The 21,616-nt window shown below is 40.4% G+C and overlaps 3 protein-coding genes and 1 pseudogene across 3 annotated transcripts; 1 reads left to right on the forward strand and 3 right to left on the reverse strand.

Moving 5' to 3' along the window:
- Positions 1 to 4,547: 4,547 nt before the first annotated feature.
- LOC145906800 (kelch-like protein 36) lies at positions 4,548 to 7,883 on the reverse strand. Its single transcript, XM_082994254.1, has 3 exons — positions 6,481 to 7,883; positions 6,066 to 6,270; positions 4,548 to 5,952 (listed from the first exon to the last, which is right to left on the reverse strand). The coding sequence occupies exons 1-3, from the start codon at positions 7,833 to 7,835 to the stop codon at positions 5,479 to 5,481; spliced, it is 2,034 nt and encodes a 677-aa protein (XP_082850380.1). The 5' UTR covers positions 7,836 to 7,883; the 3' UTR covers positions 4,548 to 5,478.
- Positions 7,884 to 11,551: 3,668 nt separating this feature from the next.
- On the forward strand, positions 11,552 to 15,927 carry LOC145907411 (vitamin D 25-hydroxylase-like). The gene is made up of 8 exons (XM_082994827.1): positions 11,552 to 11,761; positions 12,355 to 12,500; positions 12,728 to 12,830; positions 13,224 to 13,365; positions 13,703 to 13,818; positions 14,266 to 14,410; positions 14,701 to 14,864; positions 15,610 to 15,927. The coding sequence occupies exons 1-8, from the start codon at positions 11,552 to 11,554 to the stop codon at positions 15,925 to 15,927; spliced, it is 1,344 nt and encodes a 447-aa protein (XP_082850953.1).
- Positions 15,928 to 18,680: 2,753 nt separating this feature from the next.
- Positions 18,681 to 19,845, reverse strand: LOC145905359 (very-long-chain 3-oxoacyl-CoA reductase pseudogene; annotated as a pseudogene).
- Positions 19,846 to 20,113: 268 nt separating this feature from the next.
- On the reverse strand, positions 20,114 to 21,549 carry LOC145905358 (very-long-chain 3-oxoacyl-CoA reductase-like). The gene is made up of 2 exons (XM_082992534.1): positions 21,437 to 21,549; positions 20,114 to 21,074 (listed from the first exon to the last, which is right to left on the reverse strand). Exon 2 carries the CDS (start codon positions 21,047 to 21,049, stop codon positions 20,114 to 20,116), a length of 936 nt encoding a protein of 311 aa, XP_082848660.1. The 5' UTR covers positions 21,050 to 21,074; positions 21,437 to 21,549.
- Positions 21,550 to 21,616: the final 67 nt, after the last annotated feature.

Raw genomic sequence — 21,616 nt, forward strand, 5'->3', positions numbered from 1 at the left:
AAACGATTGCCGTCCAAATATTGCTACTCATTGCATTTTACAACATAAATATTCGTGCATGTAATTGTAATTTTAAGTACAGCGCAATATCAGTGCAATATGTGTATCGGTTTCAAATAAATGCTATTCATAATATACACCTGCAAGAAATTTACGAGCTTCGGTGTTTACAAAATGTATTTTAAAGCATTGACAAGTTCTTCCTTTAGCGCCACACGGTGAACACTTTTGTTTGACAATAATATCCGCTGGAGCGCAGCAAAGCACACTTTTTTGGCAATGTTTTATTACAGTTTGCTCTGTGTGTGTTCAGCTGAAGCACGAAAATTCTTTACACTAATTTGAAAAAATAAGTTGATTTAGCAACAGCGATGCCAATGAAGATTGCATTTGTGCATAATTGTCAGACGCAGGAAAAACAGAATCATTTTATCTCTTCTGAAAATTTTTTTGGCTGTTTAATTCAAACATCGAAAGGAAGTATAAAGTTACTGTAAGTGGGAGTACCAATCCTCAAAATCCGAGGTTACGCGAGTTCACAGCACCACCAAAGGGTTATCCTGGGTCATAACCGTTCTCGCTGCCGATTGAGCTGAATTTAACTGAACGCACTTTGCACCGGCAGCGAGCGTTTTTTTTGCTGACACCGCAGAGATCTGTGTGCTCGTTACATCAAGTGTAAATACCAATGACACATTTAAGTAAACCTCTTGGGCTTTCCGCTCACGAAGCAAATTAAGGATGTCTTTTTTAATGTCGGGCTTATCTTTGCAAACTGCTGATACAAGACAAGTCGTGTAAAAATGCCGTGCAAACTTCAAGGTCATGCAGCAATGTCATAACTTATCCAGGGTCACGACGTCAGTTTCTCTGTGGACCACAATTTGAAGTCCATCATATCCAATACAGTTGAGTATTGTACTGCTGTGTCGCCATCCCCAATGTAGGCATATATTTATGTTGAAACAATTCCGTCGAACCACGACCAACTTTACCACGAATTGCAAATGTTCCTTTTTATGGTTTTATTCACATTTTGAAAGCACGTATACATGCTAAACGTTTAAACAAACACGAATTTAGTAATCCGGAAATGACGGAAAAATGATATCAATTTGAAAAAATGATAAATACATACTTTGTAATAATACCACCGAAAAAATAACGTTTCAGTTATAGGTGCGACCGGTTTAACCCTGCAAAGTTCAAACAGATGTCCCAGCTTTTATGTGAAAACTATGCCGTCTTGTTGGGTTCGCGTCCCCCTGGCATAAATTCTATTGTCAAGTTGTCTGTCGAGATATAGCGGAGATATATTGTTAAACTGTAACACGAGAATCCTTGGGAATATCTCAGATTTTGAGACTCATCGAATAACGTCACAATGCATCACCTGATACCGTACAAGAACAGCGGTGTGTTGCGAAACTCACCTTAAAATAGAAAGTAGGTTTGTTTGCCGTCGTAATATGATATCTATGGGCTGGCTCGAATAAACCAGGTCACAGCACCGGCCGGTGTACGTCTGTTCAAGTCCTTTTGTGTACTTAAAGTACAACGACCAACATAGTTCGTTCGTCAGCAGTTTTAGCTGGTTAGGGGCGTGGCCCGGCATCCAGCAGAATGTGATTGGTCGAATTTAAAACAAGTACCCTGTAGAAACATGAAGAGTTGATCTGTGACGTAAGAATATGCGTTGTTTAAACCCACCAACCATCTACGTGCAAATTGAATGTTGCATGAATACATGCGGAATCACAATCAACACATGTTTCATCTGCGAACAATTCCCGAAGGCAATCTTATTCCCCTGTCCTATGGGGATTGTTACGTCACTTGTAAGTTTACAATATGTATTATAGCTTACGCAACCAGTTTCGTGATATCGGCATAAGAGAATTACCTTTAAACGCATCAAGAAATAATTTAATTGTTGCGCAATAATATTACGTATTGTCACAATAACAAACACAGGAATTCTTTGCAGGATAAAATATCAGGAAACTGAATAAAGGGTGCTCACACAGCAGTCAATAAACTAACATTGACACAAAAACACAAAGTTTAAAAATTGCAACCAAAAGGCAAAGAAATGCACTAAAATTGCATTAAACACTATACAGTGTTATTGTTTGGTGGCCGTAAAAAATGTCTGCTGTCTGGCCAGTAACCTCGAAAAACATTATATTTTCATTTGGCTTTTTGAAATACAATTATTGTTGCGTTCTTCTGATATGTTTTATGTCAACAACCTGTTGCAGCCATTATTTAACTACGAGCTTAACTATGAGTGTAATCAGTGGAAAATTTTCCATAGTTGGAAAGTTGGCCATGTTTGATCTCTGGCATTAAAACCTTGAGTTGTAAAGCTGAAGTTGCCGAATTCGTTCTGCAGCGTTTGCATGCGTTCGGCAATGACGTCACACGGCAATGAGGGGATTGACCCAGTTATTAAATTCCTCTACAACTTCCGGAAGACATTCTGCAATATTTGGCAAGGTCACGCCAGCAAGTACTTCACCGCAAGGTCATCTGTGTTAAATGCAACTCCCAACTTTTGGCGGAGTTGTTGTGTGCGCAATGAGGCGTGACGGTGGCAAAGTGTCGTAGTTTGAACAACGGAGAAACCTCTCGAAGTCCAACAATCTGGTTCAACAAACCATAACTTCTCCCATAGCGTTGGCACTCCCATAGCGAACTTAAAACAGTCGCATTTAATCATATACAGATAGAGATGTGTAAGATGTGGTGTTAATTTCCCCATAAATGCCGGAACCTTTGAGTAGGGGATTTATTTAAAGTAATCTAACAAACCATTAAAGCACCAAAGTTAAATATCGTAACGCTACTTGGACTTTTGCGTGAAACGAAGTTTAATGAGGTTTCTTCAACAAGCCTTCGTACTTGATGTATTTTCTTGGGCGCTCCTATAGGATTAAGTGCGGTTACATCACCTGCACGAGGAACCTGCGCTTGGAAAAACTTGGCCGAAAAGTCCACTGTAAAGACATCTTGAAGAGGTGGCGGCCGTGCAAAGTCACTAACTCTTATATAAATCTTCCGTATTAAGAAGCACGCATGTTTTGCATTCGCTCCGCATCGCCCGTGGGGCTCGAACGATGCGCAAAAGCTCAACGAGTAATGAAGTGAAAAAAGGAGGATTTTTGCTAGGCGAATCGTACCGTGCCGCTGTGCACGTCCCAGTTGTTGACTTCAACCTTCGCTTCCTCAGCATCGGCCGCGGCAACAAAGCTCCATCCGTCAGTTGTTTACCAGTAGATCGGCATCACCGCTCGTTTCACACCGGCAAAATATACGGGCGGTTATTCCAAAACAACAAAATGATTGGTAAAAATCCACAGCCCGCATTTAAAGTGTGGCCCGTGGTCACGTTCGCAAGTCGGTTTGAAGCAAACTTGTTGACTGCGGTTTAATGCGAAGAGAACTTTCCACGTTGCAAAACAGGCGGCTTCAACTTAATGCAAAGACGTCACTTATTAAGCAATTGTTTCATTCTCACTTCTTGGTTCCGACAAGCTTCCCGATCTTCAGCGTATGTTGCTTGGCAACGGCCCGATACATAAATTCTCTCTAAACAACTTAATTAAGTTGGAAGGTGCTGTTGTTTTCCAGGCAATTAGCTTGACACAGTCGTTTCTTATTACGAAAAGTATAGCCAACCTTTTCCACCGATAAACCGACGGCTCGGCAACGGAAACGCGTTGAAAATATTTTGTCAATAGTTGGGCAACTTCGTGACTTAGCCGTGGTAAATAGTTTAAATTCTGTAAATTTTATCAGGACCCGTAACGCGCTCTCATCACAATCACATACATCGGTAAACATGTTGAACATTTCAGAATCTAAATCTCAGCAACAAGCGGAATCACGTGACCACGCCTGTTCGCCTGCGAACTCGCGCAGGTTCGCGCGTTACGTCATAATGCTGTTGTGTTCGTTGTGACGCTCGAGTCGAGAGCTCATTCCAGTAAAACAGAACGCGGTTCTTTTGTTCAAATCTTCTGGAGCACAGGGAAAAGTGGAATAATACGAAGGCTTATAACAACCTTAATCATCGCGCGTTGATCAACAGCTGGGGTCGGGCGATCAACAAAACTTTTATCCACGTGAAGTTTTGTTAAGGATATCGCTCCTATTTCTGCGATATATTCACCACATTCTGTAACACAACCCAACATGGTTTCCAAACCTTTTTACCATTCATTGAGCTGCACACAGAGTCACTTTGAACATATCTCCATTGCCCACACCTATAAGTCACTAAATTTATCCAAATTTAAATGTTTGTTTTGTAGTGAGCTGCAGACAAGGCCACTGCTTCGACGCAATAGTTGTTATCAGTGCAACTTTAGCTGGGTTTACAACGGTCTTGTCAGCTATATACTAGGCAAGACTTCCACTTTGTGGTGACTAAACAGTTGCCGTTGGCAATTGGGTGTCAAACTGGGTGCAACCCGACGAAAGCAAACTTCTCCGCTTTCTTGCTTGCTGTTAAAGTGCTCATAGACCACGAGAACTACTTTTCACTGGTTGCATTTATATTTGGAAGAAAGTTCGAGAAACAACTCAAACATCATCGGTATGTTGACACAAAAAAACACAGAACAGTACGATGACGTATGCGATACCAGCATCTCATGCCGATCAGCACAGCGCAATACACAAGGAATATACGTACATTGTGCGAAGGTTTTTCACGTATGTCGTGTTTACAAAAATTTGATGCGCCCGTTCGCTCAAAGCAAGCGGAATGGCAAAAGAGAGAAATTCGCCGCCACCTTAACGAATTCACAACGATTCAAATATTTTTCTTCGCACCATCCGTGATGAAAATATTTTGAAGTTTGTGATGAAACCTCTGATGTATTAAATGTTGAAATTCAGCACTTTATTGGTTTGGCCAAAAACAAATACAGTGCTATCTTTTAAAACCAACGATTTTGTAGTCGACTTAAAGAAGGTGACGTCATTAAACAAAGGACTGTTGACGTTAGCGGTGACGTCATAAAAGAAAGTGGCAATCGTGAATTTTCTGGTGACGCAATGGCAGTTGAAGCACGTGACACAACAAGAAGAAAAACTGGAACTTTGCAGGTTTCAACACTAGAGGGCGGTAACATATACAGCTTATACACCAGGAAATCCCACTTTTTATTGTTGAAATTCTGCCACCACCTTTGGTGGTTTGGCAGAAACGTGAATCTCCAACCATTCATAACAGCGGAGAAAACGAGAGATTACGGCATCAAACCCCATCAAAGCTAAGCCAAGATTAAAACATTAATTAGTGAAAAATTGTACCAACAATCTCCAAATGTAGAAAGAAGCAAATCGCGTTTAAACACAATCGGAAAGTTCTACAGGAGGTTTAGAGCCAAGTATGGCGGGACAACGACGGTAGTCGAAAGTCGAATGGTGTGAACGATATTTGAGGTATCGCCTCCCACACGATTGGAATCAATCGATTCTGACTTGCGAAACTGAGACGCGAGATTTCATCTCAAACCACATCCTTTTATCCGGGACATATCCCAACATCGGAGTCTTGTGCGGAGTCGTTACAGCGAAGACGCAGAGCCGTCCATCCTGCTGGAGGAGAGCGTTGATCCTCATCATGGCGAGGAACGGTTGTACGGGGAGGACTTGACCGACGAACCTCCACGTCTCTTCCTCCGGATTAAACTCCTCCACCTCCCAAACATTCCTGCCGGAGAATGGATTGTCGACACCTCCCACCGCCCACATCTTCCCATTGTGTCCTTCCACGAGGGCGTGGAATCCACGGTCGCAGAGCATCGGAGCGAACACTTCCTCCCACCGGTCGTCACTGATGACGTAACGCAACGTCATTCCGGTCGTTTCGTAATCGTTGAAACCGCCGGTGACGTAAATGTTTCCGTTGTGGGGAAGTCCCGCCGCCATGTAGATACCCTGCAAAATTTAAAAAATTTTAATCTAACCAAGTTTTCTATGGAGGGCTTAACTTTTCCTTTGAAGAAAGAGGTGACAAAACACGTCACTAATAAACACTCGCGCACGCCCACCTGCGGCAGATCTGCAACACGTTCCCAAGCATTTTCCCTGGGATCATATTTCTCACAGGTTCGAAGCGCTCCCCTTCTGTTTCGGCCTCCGATTACGTATATGGCGTCATCGATGACGCAAGCGACAAAGTCTCCTCTTTCCACCATCATATCGGCAATTTTCACTTTTGTGTCGAGTCTGGGGTCGTATCGCGTTACAGATCGGCTGAAGAAAATCTTGGAGTCATTTTGTTGTAGTTTGGATTTAAATTCACAGTGAATTTAATTCAAGCTTCAAAAGGTTGGGAAGTTTCTGTTGACACAGGTTGACGTCTAACATACACACACTGAACAAAACTAAAGACATGGAACTAAATGCTCCAACTTATAACTGCACCGTGTGTCTAATTTACTCGAGCAATTACAAGCAACAAACCTGTAGCAGCTCTCGCGTCGTCGCGTTGCTCCAAGAACATAAAGAAACCCGTTAAGTTCGACGACATTGTGATAAGGATCACGAATCGGAACACTTCCATCACTTTCAGGATTCGAATCCTGGACACCGACGAATACGTTGTCGGATCCTGTTGGCAGTTTGATTTGTTTCGGGGCGAGGACACCGTCGACGCAGGCCCAGTGAAGTTGCTCCGTTCGCAGGGAAGATTTGCAGGTTTGTAGCAAGGGTTGTTCGAACAACCGCTCGTGGTACGAAATCGCCATGTTGAAATACTTCTGGAAAACAGAGCCAAACGACTCGGAAAAATCGTCTGCGCAATCGTTGTTGTTGTTCATTTGTAATTGGCGACAGCAAGTTTCCAGGCCTTGCTTTGTAATAAGTGCAAATCGTATTTGGGATACAAGCTCTTCCTGCTTCATTTCTTCCACATCTAGAAAGTTGTGGGACAGCCAACGTAGAACCACCTTCAAGATGGTTTGTTCGGTGGCTGAGTTGGACAAACCGTTACCGAGATCATCGCGGCGCACAAACGATATCATATCGTCGACGTTTAAAAGCTCAATTTCGGAAGTATCGGAATCACATTCGAGAAAATGACAGAACACGTAGGAGCAGCAATGTGCCGAGAAATCATCCAGAGCGAGGTCACGTGATAGCTGGGAGAGGTAGCAGCAGTTTTGGGGGGTTAGGTTTGAAATGAGGAAGGTTTGACAACGGTTAATAAGGGGGAGAATTTGGTAATAAACCGCAATCTCCAGGAGATCCACAGCCACATCCAAATCCAGGCATATTTCACCGGTGTACATGAAATCGACGATCGTTTTTACGTAACTTTCGTTGACGTCATGCAACACGACAGTGTTCTCTACCGACTCCTTCATTTTCGACGTGAACATAGCCTTGAAGTAGTCGCTGCACGCGGCGAGAACCACTTTGTGAACGTCACAATGGAGCTTGTCGGCCACCAGTGTGACGTCACAACAGCAATGCTGAAGCCGGAGGTCGTTGAGAACGCCGAGTCGTTCCTCCAATAACTCGGGCGATGTATCGGCAAGGGAGACTTCTTGCACGGGGTCTTCATCACCAGAGGAGTAAGCTTTGAGAACATCCTCCATCGGGTAATCACATATCGGCCGCTCATCCTTTTCCTCCGCATCTTCCTTATGCGGATGAGCGCTCATTAAAACCACTTTATGCGCGTTCACGACATTCAGTTGACCCGGCACTCTGACGTCACAAAGGATTCCAACTTTCTGGAACTTTCTCATTTCGTTAAAGAGGAAAGAGGCGTGGTTGCATTTTGTTGCCTCTTTGGTTGCACCGCACAGCACCATGATGTTAGCACACACACTGGTTCAGGCAAACATAGAAAAAATACTACTCGTCCTGTAACAAACGCGTTTGTTGAGAAACAATTGCTTTCAGAACAGCCACAACAGACATCAAGTTAAATTCAAAGATGGCTGTGCGTTGTATATTTATTTGAGATCATGAGCAAGCAATATTGCGTCAACAAGCCAAGTTATTACAAAGTTAAAACCAACGAAAAATCGATTTCAACACAAGAAAATGCAGGCAAGTCTGTAACAATCACTTTAAACTCTTCTCTCACACCACCCAACAACTAAATAATTTAAATCTTTTCAAATACCTCGTTTATCAAGCAAGTTACGACCAGCAATTCGAAACAGCCTGCTGCAAGCTGCATTCACCAATCCACAATGGAATTGCGAAAGCTTCAACCCAACGCGGTTCAACAAAAGCAACGACCGCCTTTTTTCCGCTTGGATCACGTGACAAACGAACACAGCCCGCCGCTGTATCAACTTACCGGTGGCTAACTGGACCAGAAAAAAAGGGTCGGCTCTCTTGCAAAACAACAGCACACGTAGGCACTGCTAATGACCCACATTGAACTCGCTAATTTTTCATCACCTGCCATTGTTAATCATTGTCTTGTCACAAGAGCTTTAAATTGATTCGTCGGGTTCATTGCAGTTCATTTTGATAAGCGCAAAAACAAAAACCGTCATGAAAGAAAATTTGCTGCACCACAAGCACACTGCAGTCTGCTTTAAGCTTGCACAATACCAAGACACAGACTAGCAGCATAATTGTTGCAGCGGAACTGGCAACACTGCACAATTCGCCAACCGAGCAGTCTTGCAATCCATCTGCTGCGAATAACCAGTCGGCACCACAACCACTTCACGTGTTAGATGCGTGCACACCGCGTGATCACTTAACGCCGGCTGCCGGTAAAGCTCCGCGACACCATCTAGTGGTCGACGTTGACCTATTTTACAAGTTCTTGGAAATGGCGACTAGACAGACAGCAAAATAAGTTCGGTTTAACATTCTGACAAAACTTGATAATTGTTCTCTCTTGTGACTATTGTTAGGCAACAATGGCGTACTTATCTGTCGTACAATTAACATTGTTAAATGAAACCAACATTTTGAAAAATAGGTCCTGTAGTTTTGCTGTCAACCACGACAAAAATACAAGAAACGATGAATAAAATTAAATCAAATTTACCTCAAGCCGAACCTGCGCACTCAGCCCAACCAGACCTTCACGTCTAACAATGATCTGAGCCACAACGAAACTGTGAATATAAACTCTCTAAATTACGACCATGTTGCGAAACTGAATCACAACATGCTGGAATCAGGCCTGGGAAAACATTTACTTTGATTCTTTGTTGAACCGGAGCACGCAGCAGCAGCAATATTGCGTCAGGGTTTGTTATCAAGCAGCAAGTCAAACACAGGCGGTAATGGCGGACATCACGCAGCCACCCATGCTTGGTTTGAGCACGTGCTACCGTTTAGCACGCTCCTATCACGCGCTGTTCGCGTGACAGACTGCTGCTGTTGTTTTTGACTCGAAAATAACGAAGGTGTTTCCCAATTCGTTGCGTTATTTTTGTAAATATAAATTTTACAGAGGTTGGATGTTACTGGTATTTGGCTTTTTAGATAAATAATTAAATCTTGCGCCAGTTGACAGCTTTTTTATTTACAACAAAAATCACGCAATGTGAAATTTTCGAGATGCACTCTTGCCGAATTTCTTGATAAAACTTATCATTGGGTTAAGAATGAATTTCTCTGGTATCATCTGTATTGTATTATCTCTGAAACAGGGTTATGTGCAGAAGGAATCAGACCGTTTAAAAAGTCAAGTTCAATAAAGCTACAGAAGTTTGGATGATTTCGCAACACAACGACCTTTCCACGGTGACGTAATGCTCATGTTTTATGTAAATCTGTACCAAGGCAAATATTCACAGACATAAATCGTGTTGAGTTCGTGATCTTGAAGACCACCACATCCTGCTTTGCATGGCTGGGCGCATGGTCACGGCGTGATTAACGCGTGATCAGAGTATTGACCAGGCCTGAAGAAAATTTAACATTACAGAACGTTGCCTTTGGATTATAGCTCTGAACTAGCTCTAGTCACTAGGAATCAGAGAGTAGTTTTCTTTCTCGCTGTTTTAAAATGCCAAAACACATGTTACATCCAATATAGGACATTTAAACAATTACCAAGTAAATATGCCAAAAACTTTGCTAATTTCAACCGGTTTTATCTTTGTTTGGAAAAGTATTCAATGCATCACGACTAAATAAAGAAAACACACAAGTTATGATATCGGCTTGTGTACTTGCATGGAGTTTAATATTTGTGATTATAACTTTTACCGCATAAAAATGTTTAAACATTCCAAAATTCTTTGCTGAAATTGGGAAGTGAATTATTTATTAAGTTTGAAGATAAAAAACAAGTCAAGGTTGATAGAATTGTCCTTGTGTTATTTCGGGTATCCGACAAACTGATTGAGAATTCATGTACGTTGGTAGCTTACTTCAGACCGAGGTCGTGTAGTTCAAGAATCATAAACGTTTTGGATTTTTTTCAGAATTACCGAAAAACAACGCAGTAATATTACATACAATGGCATGATTGGCAGGATCGCCCCACTGCGTTCAAACCTCACCGGGAGCTTGATTTTTCAAATCTCGCTCCGACTTCAGGAAAAAGTGGCTGATCCAGGTAGGCTGCAATACCTGGGCTGCCAAGCCCGAAAACCTCATGATTACCTAAAACAATTCGCACTTTTCTGTTCTTGTTCGTCTCACTTCATAAAGTGTGAATACTCAATTTGGAGTGCCATTATTTTTGCAAGTCGCAACAACGTCAACAAGGTATACGTTCTGTGTTATCCTATGTCATGTTGTCAATACTACCACTGGTGTAGATCGAGAGTCACAAAGTTATGGAACTTTATTAGAATTACCGAAAATAACTCGGATCGCTCGTCATTGCACGAACCGGAAACTTGAGAAGCGGTGACAGACCTGGTTCAACTCATTCATGTAAACAAATATGTGTTAAACCATGTTTGGGTTATCAATCCCCCAGTGTGAATCAGAAAGGCTCCCGGATGTGTGTTAACTCCAGCTAAATACGCTGCTGCCATCAAACTATTAGCTATTGTCTTGCTGAGGTTAACGCTTGGGCTACATAATAACTGAGCCCAAGTTCTTGAGGTAGACGTCGTCATTCAACTTTATTCTTGGCAAGACAGCAAGGTTTACATTGCAATAACTTTGTTCTGGAATTTTGTTTTCTAAGTTTAACAAAATTGTTGTGGCTGAAATAGTTAAGCTTATGTTGCGTAGCTTACATAGTAGCTTATGTTGCTACCCGTAGCGTGGCTTATGTTGCAAGTTGCAGCCTGTGGAAATGTTGTTTGTGTTCCCCGATTATCCGGACACAAGACATCCGGTAATTCCGTTAAAACCGACATTATATGTGAGAAAGCGCGTAGTCTAGGAAAGTGCGACGCCTGAATGAATGTAATGGACAGAATCAAAGTTGCTCGTTTTGATTTGGAAATGAATTGTGCAGAATTTATAGTAGTGGCAATTGTAATTTGACTTTGAACTACTTACAGTACCGCATTAAGTAGATTGAGAATTACTGAATAGGAAAATGGAAATGTATGCGGTTTTGTCGACTCTTTTCGCTTGTATAGCGATGGCGTTGGGCTTGTATAACTGGTACAGGAGACCCAAGGGAATGCCCCCGGGCCCCAGGGGTTTACCCTTCGTGGGTGCAATCCCCTTTCTTGGCTTTGTACCTTGGAAAACTCTGTTCGAATGGAAGAAAACATATGGTTCTGTCATAACTGTTAGATTCGGAAGGCTGGACTGGGTTATTCTTAACGATTACAAAATTACTCACCAGGTAAGTTGCATGGGATATTAAACCAAGATTCTGGTTTTGTCGTGGATCTGACTCTTTTGTTCAGCGAAGTTTTTAGTTTAGTTTTTTTCCCAGAAGCCAAAACTACAAAGTCTGTTTTTTGGTGGCTGAAATACAATCTTCTTTAAGCACTGATGATGAACACAGTAGTGCAGTGTTTCCCAACCGGTGGTACGCGGCGGCATTCCAGGTGGTACGCAAGCATCTTTCTGTAATTTTCGGATATAGTTCGAATTTAAAAATTCGTGAGTGATCCCAAAATGTTAGGTTCTTTTGTAACACTCAACTAAGTGGTACGTGTCGAATTGTTTTACCTCCAAGTGGTAACGCAACCACAAAAAGGTTGGAAATCACTACATTAGTGTTTGAACGTCTGCTTCGGCATAAGCTTTGGTTTTCCTGTTCAAATTTGTTAACTCCAAGTTTTTTGCACCTAAATCTACAAACATTATATAACGTCATGTAGTTTTCCTGAAAATTGACTTTGCTTCGGTTGTTATATTTGGGAAAGGTCGAATTTCGCTAAAATGAATCAAGCGAATGAAAGGTGGTGAGTTTTTCCGCGTTTCCTTCAGGCGTTAGTGAAGGCGGGCGATTCATTTCTGGATCGTCCGGTCATTCCTGTCTTGGAGATCGGAACCCAAGGTCACGGCTTGGCAATCCTCAAGTACGGGGACAAGTGGAAAACACAAAGGAAGTTCACCATTATGACGCTGAGGGGGTAAAACGACGTCATAATGTATATAAGAATAACTGTCATTGACATTACTTTGTTACGTCGACGCCCAGATCAATCGCAATTTAAAAATCAAAATTCTGAATAACAGAAAGAAAATAAAACATAATTAGGAAGTTATTAGTTTTGTGTTTCATGGCTTGAAGCATTTCGTTTTCAGCTGAATCCATGGTTTATTTCAGTTTTGGTTGAACAACTTTTTCTTTCCATAGATTCGGGATGGGTAAGCGGAGCATAGAAGACAGAATAAGGGAGGAGGCTGCTTATATGTGTGGGGAGATTCGGAATCTCAACGGGAAACCATCCAATTTATCGGTATGTGCGATCATTTGCGCCCATATAAATATTATTGCCGGAAAAACCTTTCGTATTATTAGTATGTCTGGCAGCATTATAAACGATTTATTTCAGATGATTTTCGCCAAAGCGATCTCGAATTCTGTTTGTTCGATTGTTTTCGGGCGTCGTTTCGACTACACAGATCCATGGCTGTGTCGCCTTCTCCAATACGTGGACAAAAAGTTCGTAAAGTTAAACAATATAAACTAACAATGTGCAGGCAATGAGTTAATAACGATCTGTGGGCTGCAGACAGTTGCGCATAAACTCTCTTTGCTTCCTATAGCAATGCGTTCAACGACAATTTAACGTTTCCATTCTTGGCACAAGATCTTGTTCCACTGTTAAAAATACTTTGTCACGTCACAGTTTACTGTGTTACGTCACAGGTACCACGACAAACGAACAAACGCAGCAACTGGAATAATGGTTTTTGTTCCATGGCTTCAATACATTCCACCGTTCAACAAAGTGGTCCAGGAACTGACTGATGAAATCGATGACGTAATGAGTAAGATCACGTGGCAAAATTGTTTGCTACATAACAATATTGCCGTCTGTAGAGCAGGCAGTGATTCTTAACGATTTTCTTGATGACGTCACTTTAAAGTAACCATTCACCCCATTCTTCTTTGCTCCGATTATAATAATATTCTTCATAGATAATAAAGTATTCAAATACACAGCCATAATCATTTAACCTCCAACCACCCCCTAGAAAGTACCTCACACTCCCCTGGGAGGGTCGAGGTTATTAACCCCTGCTCTACATATGAGTAAGGAACAGAAAATAATATAATATCAACAAAGTGTTGATTTGATGGAAAACATGAACAAATATTTCGAAGGAATGTTCGAGAAAGAAGTTCAACGTCATCGCGATACTTTTCAACCTGACGACATTCGAGATTTCATCGATGCCTACTTGGTGGAATTGGACGTCAAGAAAACAGAGACTTTTAGCGTATGTGAATTAGCTTACGATACAAACTTATGTTACTTTCAGCTTCAGATGTAGACTTAATGCATAAATTTAGGCAATGTCTGTATGGCACATTTAAAATGCTACGCTATGCCACCAGGAGACTCCAGGACACTTGTGGGGTATTATTGCCCATTGCCAGTCTAGGGGGGGGGCTATGAAAAGCAAAGGGGGCCCACGAACACCATTGTTTGCTTTAAAACTAAAAATGGGTTCCACTTTTATTCTCATGTGATCCTGGAAAATGTCCTCGCACCGGCACATTAGTTTCCTTCTCAAGGGTTCCCACCCAAGCAACACAACTTTTGGTTTTTGCCAAAAAGACATCGGCCAACTTCATAAACATTGTTTACAATATTTGCTTTGGAAAACAAACAATACCGAAAACCTATATAAGGAGATGTTTCATGTTCACTGTTTGTTTTGCAGCACCCACAGCTCCTGCACCTGATTAGAGAATTGTTCGAAGCTTCAGCAGACACCCAGACCAGCACCTTGTTATGGTTCGTCCTCTGTCTCATTCATTACCCAGAGACGCAGGAAAAATTACACAAGGAAATAATGGAAATGTTCGGTAAATGATTCCATTCAATCGTTTCTTTCAAAAAATAATCAAGCAATCGTTGAAAAAATTTCACAGTTAATAAGAAACAGATAACCTCCTTTGTCGCACATAGAAAAATGCTACATTGGTAAGTGACGTCATGATGTCATGGTTGATTTCAGCATTGCGTCATCAAAAGTTACGTACAGTTGACAAACGACTTGAATTCAAAACAGACCGTGCGCACTTTCTTGTTCATGTCTGGAATTTCTTATTCGTGTCCTTGTTTGGATTATAATAACAATCGTGTTATATACAAGGTTCCAACGGGAAGCCATGTGTTGCTATGAGGCCAGAAATGCCATACACATCAGCCTTCATACAGGAAAGCATGAGGTTCCGCTCGTTAAACCCCCTCGGTATAATCCACCATACGAACAACACGGTCGAATTGGATGGCTACGTCATACCTAAAGGAACAACCGTGAGTTGCTGTTACGTCACAATTGCACATTAGATATTTTTATGGCCAATATATTTTTTTTCGATTGCATAAATCAATAATCTCGATGAAGTTAACGGGGATTTTAGCCATGGAAAGTTGGCGACACAGCAATATGTTAAAACAATGGATGCAGAAACATGCTATAACACAAAAATGTCACGCGTCATTGCAAAACACACTAAAATACATATTACGTTGCCTTGGACAACCAGAAAGCCATGGCCGTTGCACTTTGGGGAAATATTTTTTATTTGAGGCTAGTAATGATAGTGGCTTCAGAATATGTGATTGTTGTACCTGGCTGTGTAAAAATGCTTATGGGCCATACAAAAAAGGTGGTATTTAATAGAAAATTAACGCACTCCTTTTCATTTTGTTCAAATCCATTTGTGTTATTTGTTATAGACACTAAGATAAGGCTATGACGTCAGCCAGGTCAGCTCCTTATAATGATGGAGCTGCACCAACCGCGTCATTCAAACTGATGATGGCATAAGTTATTGCCGAAACGTCTTAAACATGGCAATGTTAATAGCAGTATGGGCAAGTCTTTTTATTCTCAAAATTATGAGCAAATTCGTGAGTAGTTTTCCTAATGATGTTATTTTAGCGAAATCCACTTGTCTTGAGTAGGAAAGCTGAATGATTTTTAAGCCAAGAGAAATAAACGTTTCCATGTTGCTCAATTGTTGTAAATAGGCGACAATTATTTTACAATTCTCAGGTTGTCCTTAATCAATGGGCGATGCACAATGACCCGGATGTATGGAAAGATCCAGAAACATTCAACCCAGAAAGACATCTTGACCCAGATGGTCGATTCGTGAGCAACGAGCAAGTTGTTACGTTTTCTACCGGACCGAGAAGTTGTCCAGGAAAGCAACTTGCCACAACTAAGATATTCTTGTTTCTCGTTTCTTTGGTTCAGAAATTCCATTTCGTTCCCGGTCCTGCGGGCTTACCAGATATTAACAAAGCATCGTCTGGATTCGTTTACACGCCTCTGCCCTTTGAAGTTATTGCTGAAGAACGAGAATATTAACCTCATAAAGCTTCACTGTTACAATTTAATTATTCTGAAATATTTATTTATGTTTACCAGTTGTCACGTACTATACAGACCTACCTACGATTGTGTTTCCATCAGAATATAATTTTACAAGGCATTGTTCTGCACTTTTTTGAATTTCAGTTCAACAATCAACACACAGGATGTAGTTTTCCTTCATTAAATAACAAGTTTGAATCTGCAACGTATACAACGTAGCTTAACTTTCTTCAGTGCTAATTGTTAGTCTTGTAATTATGACTTGACGATGCTGTCGTAAAGTCAGACCTCGATTTTGAACAATTTTATTCTCAAGTTCAGCTCGACGGGACACACGGCAAGCAAGATAACTTAATTGTCTCTTGGTGAACAACAGTAGATTTGTAAATTAGAATTCCATGCACAGATGGGAAATGACAAACCCAGCGGAGTTTGTGAACAGAATTTGAAAACAATATACTGTAAGAACACGACTCACGGGTTTTCTCATAATTCTGAGTATAAAGATATGGACCAGTCTCTTTATACTCAGAATATACTGTAACATACGTCAAAGATACCAGCATTGTATTGCGTAATGTCTTGTAGGGAATTCAGTTTGTCATAATTCGAAACCTTTTATTATTTTGTCAACACTTCGTCTTTTGAAACTTTCAACTTGCGCTACTTCTTCTAAGTCTGCTTTGTCGCGTAATCGCAGCAATTATATCTTTGTTTCTGCCTCATCTTTGATATCTTCCCATATATTTGCGACTCTTTCCACAAATAAACAGATCCTAACATTCGGTCAAACTCAGATCGCAATGTGGTCTCTCAGATCATGGCTGTTGGTCTCATTTTGTTCTGACAGGACCTGTAGGCAGCATGTTGTCTCACCGGGGCTTTCTTGACTGATTCCGACAAACCAACTGCGACCCTTCAGTCTTGTGGGACAGGATTGACAGGACCTGCAGGCAGCATCGCACAAGCATTGCATAATTCATTTCGTTTGCAGCATTGCACAAGCATTTGCAAGCCCCGTTAAATAAAGAATAGAATATTTCGCAATAACCGGCTTAACTGTAAATATAACCCCCTAATGTGATCCAAGTGATTTATTCAACATCCTGTTTACCACATAAAATGTTCTCCTATGCTTTTATGTATCACCACACCTTTGTCCTTGATTTAATTAACTATTCAAATGTGTCCCAGATAACGCACAAGCGGATCTCCTTCCGTTAGCGTCACCCTAGAATGTGCCCACCAGTCACCCAGAGAATCTTTCGCCTGTAACATACGTCACAGAAACCAGTGTTTATATTTCGTAATGTTTTGTGTGCAACATTGCACAGGTATTGCATAATCCATTTTGTGTGCAGCATTGCACAAGCATGTGCAAGCTCGTAACAGAATGTATAAAATATTTCGCAAGTTTTGACCTAAATGACTAACTGGTCGAATGTTCTCACAGAATATATACTTGTATTAAAATAACCATTTTAATGCGTCCCAGATAATACAAGGAGGATCAACTCCTTACGCTAGTGTGCAACAGAATGTGTGAACAAGTGACTGCTCATACAGCACGCGTGAATCATCTATATCCGGTTTACAGATAATCTCGATGTGTACTGTATTTTATGCTCTTGTATTATATTGCTTCGACCATTTGGCGATGTCACGTGATATTGTTGACCAATCAGCTCTCATCATGGAGAGCGTTAAAGATCCCAGTTTTTACCCGTAAATTCAGTCTAGTCTTCGCCATTCTATACGCTGACATTCTATCAACGTTGCATTGAAAGTTGTAATGTACCGTCGTAATGAAGAAGATAACAGAAATGAATACAATTATTCGGGAAGAGATCTTGGTTCTGGGTGCTTTATAGAACGGGGCAGAAGCAGGTTTAACAATCGAAGAGACTCAATAACCGCTCAGGCCATCGAGACACTGTTAAATTTCTCTGATATCCTTAGAGTTATTTACACGCCCTTAGTGTATATGAATCATCTACACCCTGTATTCTTTGTGTCCTTGCTGACCGGATCCTGTATTTTTGTTCTTGTATTATATTACTTCAAGCGATTCATGAAATCACGCCCAGATTATTGACCAATCAGCTCTCAGTAGGGAGAGCTTAAAAACCCAGTGTGTACCTGTAAATTCATTCTACTATTCTGATATTAACTGCAATTCTCTTTAACCTGGTAGAATCAAATTTCGTATTGCAGTTCGTAATGAACCGTTTTAATGAATCATGTAACAGATTTCAATACAATAATTACTCTGATACAAATAGGTTTATAATTGAATAAGACAACACACAATCTGATTGAAATCTTGCCTTTTGTGCTAGTACAGTGCTTTTCAACCTTTTTAAATTCTATCCGCACAGACTTTGCAATATTATAACTCTAATATTTAGTTTGTATATGCAAAAACGTTGTTACACACTAAGAGCATGTTGTTTTTTTGGTAGATTTGCCTAAAGACCAAGAATTTTGATACTTTAGGACGTGTGTGGCATTGCCGAAGCACGTGGTGAACGAAACAAACGTTTCGTTGATGTAAGATGTTTTGCTTGCTTTTTAACATACCTCTATACAATGCCTTGATAACTATTTTAGTTCAGAAAGAATGATATTTCCAACAAACATGTTTGAAAAGCTACTTTAACATATCACGAAAACCGGGGGAATCCCGTTTCGCCCGTCCGTGAGGTGGTTTAAGTGTCTACCGAAAAGCACTGTGTTAGTATATTGCTTGTTCCAAATAACAGTGACGATTGGAGCACCGGGAACAAAAAACGCAACACGTGGAACTTTACTCAGAATAATTGCATAAAATACATGAAATGCCACAAAATCGATTGAAGAAATTTGAAAAATTAATACAGCATGATTAAAAAAATTAAACAAGCACAACAGTCACTATATAAGTGCTACATTTGCTGCAGAAAATCAATTCAGTTTACAGTTTAATTATTTTGGCACAAATGATATTTTAAAAATTTAAACAACACACTAAAACAAAGAACGCTTTTTTTTGGCACGTTCAAAAATTGTTTTGAAGAAGAGTGTACCAAAGGCTTCCGGCAGAATTTCAAACAATTTTCCTTGAAGAGCATGGGAAAGGCAACCAAAAGACCGACGGCATTTTCCAACCACTTTTAAAGCTGAAGCCACAAATGCATCTGGACTAACTACAAGAAAATTGGTTTTCTTGATTTTGGACATCTTAGTTGCAACAAAAAAGGGCATTATGCATTGTGAGATTATGCCCTTGTTTCCATATTCAGCATCGATGCATTTTGAGAAACTGTCAACAAAATGTTTGGTTGCAGAATAAAGTGAAATCATTGGTGTTGGAACAACTCCAGAACCAGAACTGATGTTAAGAATTATTCCCTTGTGTTTCCCGATCATTTGAGGTAAAACAATCCCAGTCATTTTCACAACTGAAAGTGCATTCACTTTGATCATTTTTTCCACCTCTCCTTCATGTGCAGCAAAATCAAGATGTTTGTTTAAATCCATTCCCACCCCCACATTATTGACCAACAATCCAACGTCGAGTCCTTCCAAATCACATTTGATTTTGTCGTAAATATCAGTGCAGGAAAAATCAACCACAATTTCTTTTGTTTCCACGTTGTATTTTTCACTCAATTCTGTTGCAACTGACTTCACTTTCTCTGAAGTGCGACTTACAACAACAATATTCTGCCCAAGTTCTGCAAGTTTTCTCGCAAAAGCCAGTCCAATCCCATCTGTAGCTCCAGTAACCACAGACCATTTTCCATACTTCCCAAAATCAGGGTACGATCCCATGCAGTAGATGGTGATGAATTTATAAAACCCCCATGCAATTCTCAGCACAACACACGTGAAAACTACATGGGTCAGGGTTTGGATGCATGAGCCAAACATTTTTGTTATCTTTACTCAGTACTTCCCTGCATACAGCAAAACACACAAGCATTAATAATTATAATATACCTAGGATATTTGTTACATACTTTAATCCGCTTATTAATATTTCAACTCTAAGAACAAGCATCTGAAAACTGGGTTGGGCAAAAAAATGCACTTAAAATTCAAATCAATAAATTACAACGAACATTCTGACAAAAAATCAAAATATTGATTACTGCAATACAAACAGCAAGTTCAACAGCAATGTTACACGTAATATAATTTATTTTCCTTTAGAAGCTTGCTCCCTCTTTTTCAACGCCTTAGCACGAATCCCCAACGACATCTTTTTAGCTCCCAACAAGAATAAACTTTCCGGAACAATCTCAAAAATTTTTCCCTGGATAGCGTGAGCCCAATAACCGTAAGACCTTTTGCACCGTCCGATAGTTTTCAACGCAGAACTCACGAAAACTTCAGGGGTTGGAACAAAAAGAGTTGGACGTCGGATTTTAGACATCTTTGTTGTGACATAAAGAGGAACGATACTTTGAACAATAACTCCTTGGTCACCATATTCTGCACTAATGCATTTCGATAAACAGTCGACAAACAGTTTTGATGCTGAGTACAACCCCAAGAGTGGGGTTGGCTGAACTGCTGAACCAGAAGAAAGATTTAAAATAATTCCCTTTTTTTTCTTCAACATTTCGGGAAGTATTATCTGAATCATTTTGGTGACAGAAATTATGTTGATGTTGATCATCGTCTGAATGGCCACAGGATTTTCAGCAAACTTTAGGAAATAATCAGGATATTCATATGAAATTCCCACATTGTTGATCAAAGTTCCAACATCAAGTCCCTTTAACTTCAGTTGAATTTTATCATAAATATCGCTTTCTGAAAAGTCCACATCAATCTGCACTGTATCCACACCGTACTTATCATGGATTTCCTTGGCAACCAATTCAAGTTTTTCAGGATTTCTGCTAATAAGAGCTATATTCTGGCCCTTTGCAGCTAGTTTTTTTGCAAATGCAAGACCAATTCCATCGGTACCTCCAGTCACCACAGACCAACTTCCATACTTGCTAAAGTTTGGGCATTTTCCAAGAATGTAAATTGAAACAATATTCCAGCAACCCCAAAGAAAGTTCAAAACAACTGCACCAGTTACAAGTTGAGCAAGGGTTTGGAAACAACAGCAGTCGGACATGCTTTTATTTCAAATTTTCGTTTTACTGCAAAAGAACATAGATAATTTGCTTATGATGCTGCCAGGCATAATTTTTAGTCAATTTTAAGCTCTTCTGGTAAAATTTATTTAATAGACTTTATGACGACCGCAACGTTGCTTACTAGAAGAGGTTAAAATTGACTTAGGTAGCATAGATTCTTATGTAACATTAATGTAAGCTGCAAGCAGATTACAACTGTTTCGACCAATAAGGTCTCATTAGTGGATCAGTGCAGATTCTTGTTAAAGATCTTGCCAACCATATGTCCGCAGCTTACAGTTGTCAAAGATCTTGCCGACCATATGACCAGTTTATTTGTAAAACTTGGACATTACCAGATTAATAAAACACTTAAATATACAAACCGTCGTGATTTTGGGGTTGAAACTGCGAGAAATATAAGTTACACTGACGGAGATAAGCAACTTCGTTTAATTGCTGTGTCACAGTAAAGGGTTAAAGTCCATTAATAATTCCCACGTTTGTCTCGAATTTCCGAGGACTGCACGGTCGGGGTCAAAGGTTGCAACAGAATTTTTTCAAAG

The sequence above is a fragment of the Ascidia mentula genome, chromosome 6 (genome assembly GCF_947561715.1).
Source record: "Ascidia mentula chromosome 6, kaAscMent1.1, whole genome shotgun sequence".
Lineage (NCBI taxonomy): Eukaryota > Metazoa > Chordata > Ascidiacea > Phlebobranchia > Ascidiidae > Ascidia > Ascidia mentula.

Excerpts from the sequence above, each read along its gene's own strand:
- LOC145906800 (XM_082994254.1), bottom strand. The coding sequence starts at position 7,835 with ATGGTGCTGTGCGGTGCAACCAAAGAGGCAACAAAATGCAACCACGCC. Across the intron at positions 6,271-6,480 it reads CGACGCGAGAGCTGCTACAG|CCGATCTGTAACGCGATACG; the intron begins GTTTGTTGCTTG and ends GATTTTCTTCAG. Across the intron at positions 5,953-6,065 it reads GTGTTGCAGATCTGCCGCAG|GGTATCTACATGGCGGCGGG; the intron begins GTGGGCGTGCGC and ends TAAATTTTGCAG.
- LOC145907411 (XM_082994827.1), top strand. The coding sequence starts at position 11,552 with ATGGCGTTGGGCTTGTATAACTGGTACAGGAGACCCAAGGGAATGCCC. Across the intron at positions 11,762-12,354 it reads ATTACAAAATTACTCACCAG|GCGTTAGTGAAGGCGGGCGA; the intron begins GTAAGTTGCATG and ends CGTTTCCTTCAG. Across the intron at positions 12,831-13,223 it reads GGAAACCATCCAATTTATCG|TTTACTGTGTTACGTCACAG; the intron begins GTATGTGCGATC and ends GTCACGTCACAG.
- LOC145905358 (XM_082992534.1), bottom strand. The coding sequence starts at position 21,049 with ATGTCCGACTGCTGTTGTTTCCAAACCCTTGCTCAACTTGTAACTGGT.